This window comes from Nyctibius grandis, chromosome 10, assembly GCF_013368605.1.
Source record: "Nyctibius grandis isolate bNycGra1 chromosome 10, bNycGra1.pri, whole genome shotgun sequence".
Lineage (NCBI taxonomy): Eukaryota > Metazoa > Chordata > Aves > Nyctibiiformes > Nyctibiidae > Nyctibius > Nyctibius grandis.
In genome coordinates, this window is record NC_090667.1 from 13,667,823 (window position 1) to 13,682,627 (window position 14,805).

The following is a 14,805-nucleotide window of genomic DNA, read 5'->3' on the forward strand; positions in this document are numbered from 1 at the left end:
ACAAGTACTCCGTGACCCACCTAAGAGAGATGGCCCCTGTTAGTGGAAGGAAACCCAGGACAGGAGTGCTGTGATGGAGGGCCGCCAGCTCTTCTGGAGGGTTTGCTATCGTTAGTGTTGGCCATCATGGGGTCACGGGCTTCTGGAAGCAGGCCAATGACAGGAGTGGTGGGATGGAGGGCCACCAGCTCTTCAGGAGGGTTAGCCACCGTTAGTGTTGGTCTGCGAGATTCTGGGAGATTGGCTACTTAGACCACGGGACTCGTTTCGAGAAGCCTGGTCTTCTGGCAGCCAACGGGGTCCATCTGTCAGAGAAGGGCAAGACCGTCTTGGGTCATAGGCTGGCCAAGCTGGTAAAGAGGGCTTTAAACTAGAGTTGCCGGGGGAGGGGAACCTCAGTCCATCCCAATTCAGCCAGTCCGGTGCCAGGGCCAGCAGTAGGTGCCCAGAGGCTGGAGAAGGACGGCAGGTCGGCAGGAGAGCGCTGGAAGGGCAGCGGGAAGGAACGTCAGGCAGCTTCGTGGGGCGCCCAACTGAAACGCCTCTGTGGAAACGCACGGAGCAGAGGGAGCAAACGAGAGGAGCTGGAGACGGGCGCGGACCTGCAAGGGTACGACCTTGTTGGCATCACGGAGACGTGGTGGGATGGCTCTGATGAGCAGAGCGTTGGAACGGAGGGTGCGGGCTGTTTAGGAAGGATGGGCGGGGAGACGAGGAGGGGGGTTGTCCTCTATGTGAATGGCCAGATGGAGTACACGGAGCTCTGGGGATGGAGGAGGAGCCGCCGGAGAGCTGATGGGTCAGGACTAAAGGGAGGGCAGGGACGGGAGATGTTATCTTCACCATTGGAGCTGGTGGAGTCACCATCTCTGGAGGGGTTTAAGAAAAGACTGAACGTGGCACTTAGTGCCCTGGTCTAGTTGCCATGGTGGTGTCAGGGCAATGGTTGGACTCAGTGATCCCAGAGGGCTCTGCCAACCTCATTGATTCTGGGATTCTGTGATAGTGGGCGTCAGCTACAGGCCACCTGACCAGGAAGACCGAGCGGATGAGGCCCTCTACAGACAGATGTAGCCTCACGTTCACAGGCCCTGGTCCTCATGGGAGACTTCAACCACCCCAATATCTGTTGGACGGACAACACAGCTGAGCACAAGCAATCCAGGAGGTTCCTGGAACGCGTGGATGACAACTTCCTTCTCCAAGTGATAGAGGAGCCAAGGAGGAGAGGTGCCACGCTGGACCTTGTTCTCACCAAGGAGGGGCTGGTGGGAATGTGAAGCTCAAGGGCAGCCTTGGCTGCAGCAACCATGAAATGGTGGAGTTCAAGATCCATAGGGCAGCAAGGAGGGCGCGCAGCCAGCTCACCACCCTGGACTTCAGGAGATTTGGCCTCTTCGGGGACCTGCCTGGGAGAGTCCCTTGGGATAAAGCCCTGGAGGGAAGAGGGGCCCAACAAAGCTGGTTCGTACTCAAGGACCACCTCCTCCAGGCTCAGGAGTGTAGGGGCCTGGATCGTGGGAAAGTTATAGAGAGAACATACCAGTACACTGTTATGTAACAGCATGAGATAGCAAGAAAGTATAGGGATGTGGCTTGCTTAAGTTTATAGTAAGTATCCAATTAGAACAGTAGAGGTGGCACGCAGCCAGATTATGGACAATACTTGTAGCCAATAGCTTAGTGTGTGACCGTTACATAAGAGAGTATGTAGGTTATAAAAGTGTGTGTTAACCAAAAAAAAGAAGCTACTAGAGCACCATATTGGTGTGCTGTAGTTCTTTCCTCGCGCGGACCCCAACAAGGAGCAATCCATCCCGACACTGAGGAAGGCAGGCAGAAACGCCAGGAGGTCTGAAGATGACTTCTTGTCACAAGTACTCCGTGACCCACCTAGGAGAGATGGCCCCAGTGGGGAACAGAACGTCAGAGTGGCGAGGAGGGTTGTAAACACGCTCAGGTGACTTGCAGCTGAGGTGGCGAAAAAGACAGAGATTGTGTTAATCGTTGTTTAGTCTTGTGTGCTGGACAAGTAGAACATCTGCTTCTGCCCTGGGTGCTGCTTTGGGGATCCCCCAGTTGGTGAGGTCACAGGAATCACGGGCCACACCTGCAGTAACTGTGTGCAGGTCTGGGCTCCCCAGTTCAAGACAAGGAGCTACTGGAGAGAGTCCAGCGGAGGGGTACGGAGATGGTCAGAGGGCTGGAGCATCTCTGCCATGACGAGAGGCTGAGGGAGCTGGGGCTGTTCAGCTGGAGAAGAGCAGACTGAGGGGGATCTTATCAATCCTCACAGATACCTCAGGGGAGGGTGTCAAGGGGATGGGGCCAGACTCTTCTCAGTGGTGCCCAGCGACAGGACAAGGGGCAACGGGCACAAACTGAGACATGGGAAGTTCCATCTGAACATGAGGAGGAACCTCTTTGCTGTGAGGGTGCCAGAGCCCTGGCACAGGCTGCCCAGGGAGGGGGGGAGTCTCCTTCTCTGGAGATGTTCAAACCCACCTGGACACGATCCTGTACACCATGCTCTGGGTGACCCTGCTTTGGTGGGGGGTTGGACTGGGTGATCTCCAGAGGTCCCAACCCCAAACAGGCTGGGATTCTGTGAATTAATTTACTCTCTGTATTTCACCCGTGGTTTCGTGGCTGTTCCTGGGTCCTGCCTGTGTTGGCTCACACCCCCCAGACCTGTTCTTTGTGAACGGAGAAAGACCCATGGGTGACAGGGCGGTCGGTGGCTGTCCTGGCCACATCGATCACAAAATGGTTGAGTTGATGAGGGTGCTGGTTGGCAGGAGGCTCAACAGGAGTCAGCAGCATGTCCTGGTAGCCAAGAGGGCAAAGTCCATCCAGTGGTGTCCCCATCCCTGGTGCAGCCTCACCTGAAGTGTTGTGACCAGATCTGGGCCCCACCCATTGAGAAGGATGTGAAGGTCCTTGAAGGTGTCCAGATGAGGGCAACCAAGCTGGTGATGGGGCTGGAAGGAATGTCCTGTGAGGAGCAACTGAGGACTTGGGGCTTGTCTAGTTTGGAGAGAAGGAGGCTGAGGGGCCACCTCAGACCTTCTCATCAACTGTGCACCTCAGAAGAGCAGACCTTCTGGGTGTCCATCTGGGTGGCCTCAGACCAGGAGAACTTTGCAGCACCACTCTTTGCGGCCTCAGGGCAGGAGACCATCTTCTCAGAGCCCATTTGTATGGTGCAGTGCAAGAGACGTCAGTGACCATTTCTGTTGCACCAAAGCAAGAGACCTTCTAGAGCACGAGACCTTCTCCTCGGCACCCACAGTGGTGGCCGTCTGCTCCACCGCGGAGCTCCACGGGCCGCAGGGTGGCCGTCTGCTCCACTGCGGAGCTCCACGGGCCGCAGGGTGGCCGTCTGCTCCACTATGGACCTCCATGGGCTGCAGAGGGACAATGTGTGTCACACCATGGTTTCTACCATGGGCTACAGGGGAATGTCTGCTCTGGTGCATGGAGCATCTCCTCCTCCTCCTCCTTCTTCACTGACCTCGGTGGCTGCAGGTATATGTGATCACAGAGGTGCTACCACTGTCACTGATCAGCTCGGCTTTGGCCAGTGGTGGGTCCATCTTGGAGCCAGTTGGAAGCGGCTCCATCCAACATGGGGGCAGTTTCTAGCATCTTAGAATCACAGAATCGTTTGAGTTGGAAAGGACCTTGAAGATCATCGAGTCCCACCATTAACCCAGCACTGCCAAGGCCACCACTAACCCATGTCCCTCAGCACCACATCTACACGGCTTTTAGATCCCCCCAGGGATGGGGACTCCACCACTGCCCTGGGCAGCTCCTCATCACACTTGTGCTCCAGACCCTTCACCAGCTCTGTTGCCCTTTTCTGGACTCGCGCCAGCACCTCAAGGTCTTTCTTGTCATGAGGGGCCCAAAACTGCACCCAGGATTCAAGGTGGGGCCTCACCAGTACCGAGTCCAGGGGGATGATCCCTGCCCTCGTCCTGCTGGCCACACTAGTGCTGATACAAGCCAGGGTGCTGGTGGCCTTCTTGGCCACCTGGGTGGCGAAAAAGACAGAGATCGTGTTGATCATTGTTTAGTCTTGTGTGCTGGACAAGTAGAACATCTGCTTCTGCCCTGGTGCTGCTTTGGGGATCCCCCAGTTGGTGAGGTCACAGGAATCACGGGCCACACCCGCAGTAACTGTGTGCAGGTCTGGGCTCCCCAGTTCAAGACAAGGAGCTACTGGAGAGAGTCCAGCGGAGGGGTACGGAGATGGTCAGAGGCTGGAGCATCTCTGCTGCGAGGAGAGGCTGAGGGAGCTGGGGCTGTTCAGCTGGAGAAGAGCAGACTGAGCGGGGATCTTATCAATGCTCACAGATACCTCAGGGACGGGTGTCAAGGGGATGGGGCCGGACTCTTCTCAGTGGTGCCCAGCGACAGGACAAGGGGCAACGGGCACAAACTGAGACACGGGAAGTTCCATCTGAACATGAGGAGGAACTTCTTTGCTGTGAGGGTGCCAGAGCCCTGGCACAGGCTGCCCAGGGAGTGGGGGGAGTCTCCTTCTCTGGAGATGTTCAAACCCACCTGGACACGACCCTGTGCGACGTGCTCTGGGTGACCCTGCTTGGGCAGGGGTTGGACTGGGTGATCTCCAGAGGTCCCAACCCCAGCCAGGCTGGGATTCTGTGAATTAATTTACTCTCTGTATTTCACCCGTGGTTTCGTGGCTGTTCCTGGGTCCTGCCTGTGTTGGCTCACACCCCCCAGACCTGTTCTTTGTGAACGGAGAAAGACCCATGGGTGACAGGGCGGTCGGTGGCTGTCCTGGCCACATCGATCACAAAATGGTTGAGTTGATGAGGGTGCTGGTTGGCAGGAGGCTCAACAGGAGTCAGCAGCGTGTCCTGGTAGCCAAGAGAGCAAAGTGCATCCGGTGGTGGCCCCATCCCTGGTCCTCATGTCCCCATCCCTGGTCCTGGTGCATCACTGTATCACCAGTCAAGAAAGAGGATTATCCCGCTGTATTTCGCATTGGTGCAGCCTCACCTGGAGTGTTGTGACCAGACCTGAGCCCCACCCATTGAGAAGGATGTGAAGGTCCTTGAAGGTGTCCAGATGAGGGCAACCAAGCTGGTGATGGGGCTGGAAGGAATGTCCTGTGAGGAGCAACTGAGGACTTTGGACTTGTCTTGTTGGGACAGAAGGAGGCTGAGGGGCCACCTCATTGCTCCCTGCAGCTTCCGGATGAGGGGACGTGGAGAGGGAGGTGCTGAGCTCTTCTCCCTGGGAACCATGGATGGGACGCCTGGGAATGGTTCAGAGCTGCACCAGGGCAGGTTTAGACTGCAACGAAGCTGGTGAAGGGTCTGGAGTGCAAGTGTGATGAGGAGCGGCTGAGGGACCTGGGGGTGTTGAGTCTGGAGAAAAGGAGGCTGAGGGGAGACCTTCTCGATCTCTACAACTGCCTGAAAGGAGGGTGTAGCAAGGTGGGGGGTAGGTCTCTTCTCGCAAGTGATAGGAGGAAACAGCCTCAAGTTGCCCCAGGGGAGGTTTAGATTGGAGATCAGGGACAATTTCTTCCCCAAAATGGTTGTCAAGCACTGGAACAGGCTGCCCAGGGCAGTGGTGGAGTCCCCATCCCTGGGGGGATTCAAAAGCCGTGTAGATGTGGTGCCTCTGCAGGACCCTTCTCTCCTACAGACACCAGGAGCAGCTGCAGCTGCTGGGGCACACGCAGATACCAACGCTCGGCATCTTCGCGCTGCCGGCACAGGAGAGGGGCAGCACAGGCTGGACCCCCCCAAGGGATCCCACGATTCACCCGAGGGGGGCTGGGGTGGGGGTTGCAGGGGGAGGCCTGGGCACAGCAGCTCCCTGGAAGGGTTCCCCAACCCCACCTGACTCAGCCCGGCTCCTGCCCGGCCCGGCTGAGGGGACAGCGGGGAGGGCAGGGCCACAAGCGGCCGCTCCCTCACCGGCCCCGGAGGGAGGCAGGGAATGAGGGGAGGGGGGGTAGGGATGACGGGACATGGGGAGCGCAACCCCCCCCCCAGGCCCCCTTCCCACACCCCCGCCCAGCCCCACCAGCACCCACCGCCCGCTCCCCACCCGCGCTGGGGCCGGGCCCCCCCCCCCAGCTCCGCCGCCCCGCACCGACACGATCACTCCCGCCCCTCTCACAGCGCCCGGGCGGCTTTGAGGGAGCCGGGGGCGGGGCCGCCTTTTAAAGGCCTCCGCAGCCCGCCCACAGCCTTCACCAATCAGCGCGCAGAGGCTGAGAGTGGCGGGGGAGATAGCCAATCGCGGCGATGCACCTCTTTAACCCCTCCGCGTGATCCGCCGGCTGTGAGGGACGCGCTGCTGCCGCCCCCCCACCGCGATGACGGCGTATCCTTCCGCCCAGGCGCTCTATTTTGCGTGGAAACTTGGTCATTTGACACCCACAGAGACATCAGGGGGGTGCAGGACACCCCCAGCCCCAGCAGCCGAGTCTGCGGACATTGTTCCAGGGGAGTGAAGGGCATTGGGGGGGTGTTGTGAGGAAACTCCCTTCCCTCACCAGAGTATCTATCACTTTTAGAATGTAAAAGCGTATTAGTTGTGTTAATGTGTATTATTTCACATCATACACAGGGACGCGATGGGGTAGCAGGATTGTTCTAGGTGCTTTGGTATGAAATAAAGCAAATTAAGGAGGGCCCAGCCCTGGAAATAAGGACTTTCCTTCTCAGGAGCTTGGAGATAAAGGATCCCCCTACTCAAGGAGTCCCAGGATGGGAGTGGTGAGGTGGAGGACCACCAGCTCTTCAGAGGGTGAGCCCTTGTCAGCATTGGCCATCATGGGGTCATGGGCTAGCGGAAGCAGTCCGATGACAGGAGTGGTGGGATGGAGGGCCTCCAGCTTTCAGGAGGGTTAGCCACAGTTAGCCTTGGTCATCATGGTGCTATGGGTTAGTGGAAGGTGTCCCAAGATGGAATGGTGGGATGGAGGGCCACCAGCTCTTCGGGAGGGTTAACCATCATCAGCATTGGTCATCATGTTGCCATGGGTTAGCAGAAGGAGACCCAGGACGGGAGTGGTGGGATGGAGAAGAACAGACTGAGGGGGGATCTTATCAATGCTCACAAATACCTCAGGGGGGTGTCAAGGGGATGGGGCCAGACTCTTCTCAGTGGTGCCCAGCGACAGGACAAGGGGCAACAGGCACAAACTGAAGCGCAGGCGAAAGCAGGAGGTTCCAAAATCTCTCTCTCTAGCAAGGACCAAGCACCGTGGTGCCTGCGTCCCCGCTCAGGTTGCCGGTGTCCCTCATATTGGTCATCCTGCTCCTGCTGTCCTTCATTTCCAGTGTCCCTCATACCCATCACCCTGCTCCCGCTGTCCATCCTGGCCAGTGTCCCTCATACCAGTCATCCTGCTCTTCCTGGTCCTTATTCCCAATGACACCTGTACCGGTCATCCTGCTCCCGCTGTCCCTCATTCCTGCTGTCCCTCAAACTGGTCCTCCTGCTCCTGCTGTCTCTCGTTCCCAGAGTCCCTCAAACTGGTCATCCTCCTCCTTTGCTCCCTCATTCCCAGTGTTCCTTGTTCCAGTCAGCCTGCTCCTGGGGTCCCTCGTTTCCCATGTCCTCATACTGTCATCCTGCTCCTCCTGTCCATCATTCCAGGTGTCCCTCGTACTCGTCATCCTGCTCCTACTGTCCCCCTTGTTCCTGGTGTCCCTCGGACCAGTCATCCTGCTCCTACTGTCCCTCATTCCAGATGTCCCTCGTACTGGTCATCCTCTTCCTGCTGTCCCTTGTTCCCAGTGTCCCTCGGACTAGTCAGCCTGTTCCTGCTGTCCCTTGTTCCCCATGTCCCTCAGACTAGTCACCCTGCTCCTGGTGTCCCTTGTCCCCATGTCCCTCATACTGTCACCCTGCTCCTCCTGTCCCTCATGCTGGTGTCCCCAACACCCCTGTGCCGCTGGTCCAGACTAAAGGGAGGATGTGCAAGAGAATGACCCTGGCAGAGAGCCCGGGTCCTCCTGCGAGGGTTCAGGGTGCTCTGTGCTAGAAGCTATCACTGAAGGGACCTTTCCTGTGGCTCATGGCCCAGCAAGGACGGTTTTGTCACCACGTCCTTACAGAAGCCCTTCTTGGTGCCTTTGATCTCCCTCACCAGGTTCAAGTCATTCGGCTTTAGCTTTCCTGACCTCATCCCTGGGTGCTCGGACAGTGTCTCTGGGTTCCTCACACTTGCCCATCCTTCCTTCCACCCTCATACGCTTCCTTTTGGGTTTGAGTTGGGCCAGGAGCTCTTTGTCCATCCACGCAGCCCTCCTGGCATTGCTGCCTGACCTCCCGCTCCTGGGGCTGGACCTCGCTGGAGCTTCGAATCACACAACTGTTGAGGCTGGAAAAGGCCTTTAAGATCATAGAGTCCAACTGTTAATCCAGCACTGCCAAGCCCACCACGAAGCCACGTCCGAGGATCCGAGGGTGCCGTCCCTGCACCCGAGCTCCCAGACCTCAGAGTCACGAGACCACCACGGTACTGGGCAGTGGCTGGAGCTGGACCTGGACCTGTTGCTGGGACTCACTTGACGCCATGTCGTAACCCAAATTCTTCTTCCCTGCAGAGAGAAAGAGCCATCAGCACCCACCGCGCTTCGCCGACAGCCTCGGGGGCTCCCCAGGGCACAGCGGCTGGTGCCCACAGCCCCTCCCGGCCTCCCCGGCCCTGCCTTCCTCCCGCACCCCTCTGCCTCGCCGGCCCCGGTGCTTTACCCGACTTGTACTTCCAGAAGATGACTCCGGTGACGACGGCAGCGACAGCCAGGACGGCAACGAACCCCCCCAGCACGATGGCCAACAGGTCGGACTTGGGCTCTAGGGGAGAGCGGGGCCGTGAGGAGGGGAAGGGGAACCACCCCAGCCCACCGCCCCACGTGCCCACGGCCACCGGGCTCACCCCATGCAAAGAGGCCGGGCTCGGGCAGGCCGGCATGCTCCACGCGGCACCGGTACTTGTCCTTCTCCTCCGGGCGGGCCTCGATGGAGGCCCAGGCGTAGTAGGTGCCGTCGCTGTTGGGCGCGGTGCTGCCCCGCTCAGTCTCCTGGTCCCTGACCTCGCCGTCCTTCAGCCAACTGATGCTGATGAGCCGCGGGTAGAAGCCATAAGCGCGGCAGGACAAGGTCAGGATCCCGTCGGCCTCCTTCCCCGACACTCGCACCGTGGGGGGCTCTGGGGAGGGGGGGGCGCTGAGGGCCGGCACACGACCCCGCGCCGCCCGGTCTCCGGGGTCCCCGTCTCGCCCTCACCTTTCCTCTCCAGCACTGCCCGCCCGTAGCTCACGTATCTCCTCAGCCACTCGATGCAGGTGTTCTTCAGGTAGTGTTTCCTCCGCTCAGCGACGGTCCTGTCCGCCTCCCACATCCTCTTGGTGATTTCTGCCGCCGCGTCCGCCGCAACAAATGTCATCGTGTCCAGGTCAAAGGCTGTAAAGTCCCTCCCGTCGTAGGCGTCCTGATAATATCCCTTGGTGCTACCGTCCTCCAGAAGGTCACAGCCAAACATCCGCTGCCGCGTTAGAGCCCCTGAAACACGACCATGGAGACGGGGCTGAGGGGCTGCTGCAGCCCTGGTCCTTCAGTGGGGCACAGACCCCCCGGCAGCCCTGTGTGATGCCCGGGGGGATCCCCCCGTCCTGCCCAGGGCCCACAGCACTCGGGGTGTCACATAAAGCCTGATGCAGAACCCTGCGCCCAGGTCATGGCTGGGCTGGCACCCACCCCCACAGCACCCTGGGACAGCGAGGGGCTGGGATGGGGTCCCCAGTGCCGTAGGGGGACAAGGAGAGAGAATGGCATGGGGACCCCCTCTGGCTCTGGAATGGGGGGCCTGAGGACAAGGCGATGGGAGCCCCTCTGGTTCTGGGGTTCTCAACTGCCGTGGGGACGTGAGGGTCTGGGCTGGGGTGGCCAGAAGCCCCCACTGGCCCTAGGACAGGTGATCCCAAGCACCGGCAGCCCAGTGACAATAATGCCAGCAGGGAAGGGCCAGCACAAGCCGGGGAGTTAGCATGGGGCAGGACCTTGGGTTGGGGGGGTTGGAAACTCTCCTGTCCCACACAGTCCCGCCCCAGCCCCACAGAGCCCCAGCCCAGTCCACACTCACTCCCGCTCTGGTTGTAGCGGCCCCGCAGCGTCTCCAGGTTCGCATGGTTAATCTGCTGATCGTGCTTTGCGGTCTGGGTCTCGCTGTCCCAGTACTGCTGATCCACGCTGGCCGCCATCCAGCCCGCCCGGGGCTCCATCCTCCCTGTCTCGCTGTCGTAGCGCACAAAGGGGATCCCGTCCACGTACCCCACGGTCACGAACTCAGGCACGCCCGGGCTGGGCTCTGACACCGCAACATCAAAGTAGCGCAGGGAGTGGAGCACTGCGGGGACACGGGGGGTGGTGAGAGATGGGGGGCAGGGGGGTTGGGGGTGCCCGGGGTCATGGGTGGGCAGCGAGGCTGGGTGGGGGCTGGTTCAGAGGGGATGAGACTGGTCGGGGGATGTGAGGGAGCGAGGTGTGTCCAGGAGGGGGGTCCCTGTTCCCAAGAAGAGGAGACTGGGGGGCCCCGGTGGCAAGGATACGGGGGTCTGTGGGCAGGGAGACCTGGGCTGCCGGGGAAAAGAGGTCCGGGGGGGTCCCGGTGCCCAGGGATGGAGTGGGGACAAGGAGTGGGGAGGATCCCAGTGCCCGGGGAGGGTCCCTGTGCCCGGCAAAGGGGGTCCAGGGGTTCCCGGTGCCCAGAGGGTCCCCCCGGGGCCCCCCCGCGCTCACCGCTCGCCGCCCCGACGACCACCCCCAGCAGCAGCCCCACGCCCAGCGTCCGGCCCGGCCCCATCGCGCTACTCCGCTCCGCTCCGGCCCCGCGGCCGCACGGACCTGACCGCACAAGCCCCGCCCCAACGCCCGCAGCAAGACACGCCCCTCACCGCCATTGGCGCTCACACCGCCCGCCCACCAATGGCAGCCCGAGCCGCGTGCGACGTCACCGGGCGCCGGGCAGATCCCGGCTCCGCAGGTTGCCAACAGCGAAAGCGAAAGCGCCGGAGGCAGCGCGGGGGGGGCAGGGACAGGGGACCTCTGGGACCCCCCGGGACCCCCCGGGACCCTCGGCCCGGGACCCCCCACGGGGCAGCCCAGCCCTCTGCCCCCCCGGACCCCTCCGCAGGGTCCCACACCCCCCACGCCCCCGCTGTGCCTGTGTCCCCCCAGCCCAGGGTCACCCCTGGGGCCCCCCAGCCCCAGAGACCCCCCGGGGCACCCCGGGACCCCGCATCCTGTAACCCCCCAGGGGGGCACCCAGGCGTCCAGCGCCCCACGGCTCCCCAGGGGCTGCTTTGGCACCCGGTGTCCCTTGTTCCCGGTGTCCCTCATTCCCCCTGTCCCTCGTACCAGTCACTCTGCTCCTGCTGACCCTCGTTCTTGGTGTCCCTGGTGCCGCATGTCCCACTCCTGGTGTCCCTCGTGCCAGACACTCCTGCTCCTGGTGTCCCTCGTGCCCTGGTGTCCCTCATACCAGACATACCTTCTTCTCAGTCACCATCTACGTGGCCTCAGAGCACGAGACCTCCTTCTCAGCACCCATCTGCATGATGTCAGCACAGGAGACCTTCTCAGCACTCGTCTCCATGGCCTCAGAGCAGGAGACCCTCTCAGCACTCATCTGCGTGGCCTCAGAGGAGAAAACCTTCTTCTCAGTCCCTTTATGCATGACCTCAGAGCAGGAGACCATCTAAGCGCCTGTGTGCATGACCTCAGAGGAGAAGACCTTCTCAGCACCCATCTGAATGGCCTCAGAGGAGAAAAACCTCCTCAGCACCTTTATGTGTGACATCAAAGCAGAAGACCTTCTCAGCACCCATCTGCATCACCTCAGAGGAGAAAACCTTCCTCTCAACGTCCATTTGCGTGGCTCAGAGCAGGAGACCACCTTCTCAGTGCCCCTTTGCACGGTCTCGCAGCAGCAGACACCCCTGGAGCGCTGGGATGGAGGCTGGCGGCTCTCCAGGAGGGGCAGGCGGGGCAGGTGAGGTGGAGGAGCTGCACTGTATGGAAGGGAGAGGTTTGGCCGCACAGCCCTCACAGGGTGGGATGACGGGGTCCAGAGCCTCTGGGTGGGGATCAGAGGATGGGAGACAGAGCAGATGGTGCAGTGGGTGTCCACCACCCATCGCCCAGACAGGATGCCAGCACCAGTGAGTTACTCCATAGGCAGTTAGGAGAAATCCCTGGATTGGTCGCCCTTGTCCTTATGGGAGACTCCAACATCCCAGCCATCAGCCGGGAATGCCGTACTGTGGGACCAGGAGGTCTGGGAGAGTCCTGAAGCTCGTGGAAGATGACTTCTTGTCACAAGTGCTCCGTGACCCACCTAGGAGAGATGGCCCCTGTTAGTGGAAGGAAACTCAGGACGGGAGTGGTGGGATGGAGGGCCACCAGCTCTTCAGGAGGGTGAGCCATCGTTAGCGTTGGCCATCATGGGGTCATGGGCTTCTGGAAGCAGGCCAATGACAGGAGTGGTGGGATGGAGGGCCACCAGCTCTTCTGAAGGGTTAGCCACCGTTAGTGTTGGTTGTCACAATGTTTTGGGTTAGTGGATGGAGTCCTAGGACTGAGGAACTTCAGCCCGTGGAAGGACCCATGGCAGGGGGACATGGGGACATGGTGTAGAGCGCATGGGGACATGAACATGGTGGGGAGGGTGTGGTGACATGGTGGAGGGACATGGGGACTTGGTGGAGACATGACAGGTGGACATGGGGACATGGATGTGTTGGTGAGGGTGTGGGAACACAGCAGAGGGACGTGGGGACATGGTAGGGATGGTGTGGGGATGGCGTGGAGACATGGTGTGGGGACACAGACATGGTGGGAAGGGTGGGGCGACATAGTGGAGGAACATGGGGACATGGTGGGGACACGGCAGGTGGACATGAGGACATGGTGGGGAGGTTATGGGGACCCAGAGGTGGTGGGGAGGGTGTGGGGACACAGCAGGGGGACACGGGGACATGGTGGGGGGACAGAGGAACATGGTGGGGACATGGTGGGGGGACAGAGGAACATGGTGAGGGCACGGCAGGTGGACATGGGGACATTGTGTGGAGGGCATGGGGACATTGTGGGGGGCCTTGGGGACATGGCAGGGAGGGCACGGGGAGGGCCGGGGACACTGAGGGAGGGGGCGCGGGGGTGTCACCTCTGTCCCCCCCCAGGGCGTGTCCCTGGAGCTGCGCCCTGGGGAGGTGCTGGTGGTGGTGGCCCCCCTGGGGGCGGGGAAGAGCACCCTGGTGTCCCTGGTCCTGTGCCTGCACGTCCCCACCACCATCCCCGTGTCACCAGGTGTCCCCAGTGGGACCCCACCACCACCCCCTGTGTCACCAGGTGTCCCCAGTGGGACCCCACCACCACCACCTGTGTCACCAGGTGTCCCAGTGGGATCCCACCACCACCCCTGTGTCACCAGGTGTCCCCAAGGGGTCCCCACCGCCACCCCCGTGTCACCAGGTGTCCCCAGCCATCTCTGCCACTTTCCCACGGTGTCCCCAGCCACCATCACCACGTCCTTGCTGTGTCCCCAGCCATGTCCCCACCATGTCCCCACCACATCCCCACTGCATCCCCTGCCACCATGTCCCCACCGTGTCCTCAGTTGTCCCCTCCACCACAGGTGGCCACTGTCCCCACCGGGTGGGTGACCTCATCCCTGGATGCCAAGAGCCAGCTGCAGGGGGGAGGTGACACCCGTGTCCCCTCAGTCCCTGTGTCCAGCAACACCCTGGTCCCTTGGGGTCCCCCTGGGTCCCCAACCTCAGTGTCCCCGGGGTCCCTGGTCCCCATGTCCCCTTGGTCCCTGCTCCCCATGTCCCCTGGATCCCCACTCCCCGTGTCCCCTGGATCCCTTGTCCCCATGTCCCCTGGATCCTCATGCCCCGTGTCCCCTCAGTCCCCTGTGTCCCCACCCCCGGGGTCACCAAGGGATGGGGACAGCAGGAACCAGGATGGGGACACTGAGAGCATGGATGGGGACACCACAAAGAAGGATGGGGACATTGGGAACAGGGATGGGGACAGCAGAAGCAGGGATGGGGACACTAGGAGATGGGATGGGGACACCGCGGCCAGCGATGGGGACACCACAAACCAGGATGGGAACACTGGGGACAGTGACAGGGTCACTGAGAACATGGATGGGGACACTAAGAGATGGGATGAGGACAACAGGAGCTGGGATGGGGACACCGGGGACAGGGATGGGGACTCTTAAGGGATGGGATGGGGACACTGGGGACAGTGATGAGGTCACTGAGAACATTGGGAACAGGGACACTTAGAACATGGATGGGGACACCAAGAGATGGGATGGGGACAGCAGATGCTGGGATGGGGACACCAAGGGATGGGGACACCAAGGGATGGGGACACCACAAGGAAGGATGGGGACACCACAAGGAAGGATGGGGAGAGCAGATGCCATGATGGGGACACTGGGGACAGCGATGGTGACACCAAGGGATGGGGACACCGGGGATAGGGATGGTGACCCTGGAAGCTGGGATGGGGACACCAGGAGATGGGGTGGGGACACCATGGCTGGGGGGGGGACACCGGGGACAGGGATGGGGGGAGGGGTGGGGGGTCATCAGTCCCCTGGGGTGGGGGCAGGGCGGGGGGGACACGCGGTGACGTCCTGGGTGTCCTGTGAGGGTGGGGACCCTGGGGGGGGTGTCCGTGTGTTGGGCATCGGCCCCTCCCCCCCCCGCCGCCTGGGTGTCC

General features: G+C 61.2%; 1 protein-coding gene across 1 annotated transcript; it reads right to left on the minus strand.

Annotated features, from left to right (window-relative positions):
* Window positions 1-8,377: 8,377 nt before the first annotated feature.
* LOC137667606 (class I histocompatibility antigen, F10 alpha chain-like) lies at window positions 8,378-10,903 on the minus strand. The gene is made up of 6 exons (XM_068408496.1): window positions 10,804-10,903; window positions 10,148-10,411; window positions 9,292-9,567; window positions 8,942-9,214; window positions 8,758-8,859; window positions 8,378-8,603 (listed from the first exon to the last, which is right to left on the minus strand). The coding sequence occupies exons 1-6, from the start codon at window positions 10,865-10,867 to the stop codon at window positions 8,506-8,508; spliced, it is 1,077 nt and encodes a 358-aa protein (XP_068264597.1). The 5' UTR covers window positions 10,868-10,903; the 3' UTR covers window positions 8,378-8,505.
* Between the last annotated feature and the right edge of the window lie 3,902 nt (window positions 10,904-14,805).

Excerpts from the sequence above, each read along its gene's own strand:
- LOC137667606 (XM_068408496.1), bottom strand. The coding sequence starts at position 10,867 with ATGGGGCCGGGCCGGACGCTGGGCGTGGGGCTGCTGCTGGGGGTGGTC. Across the intron at positions 10,412-10,803 it reads GGTCGTCGGGGCGGCGAGCG|TGCTCCACTCCCTGCGCTAC; the intron begins GTGAGCGCGGGG and ends GTGTCCCCGCAG. Across the intron at positions 8,860-8,941 it reads GCCCGGCCTCTTTGCATGGG|AGCCCAAGTCCGACCTGTTG; the intron begins GTGAGCCCGGTG and ends GCTCTCCCCTAG.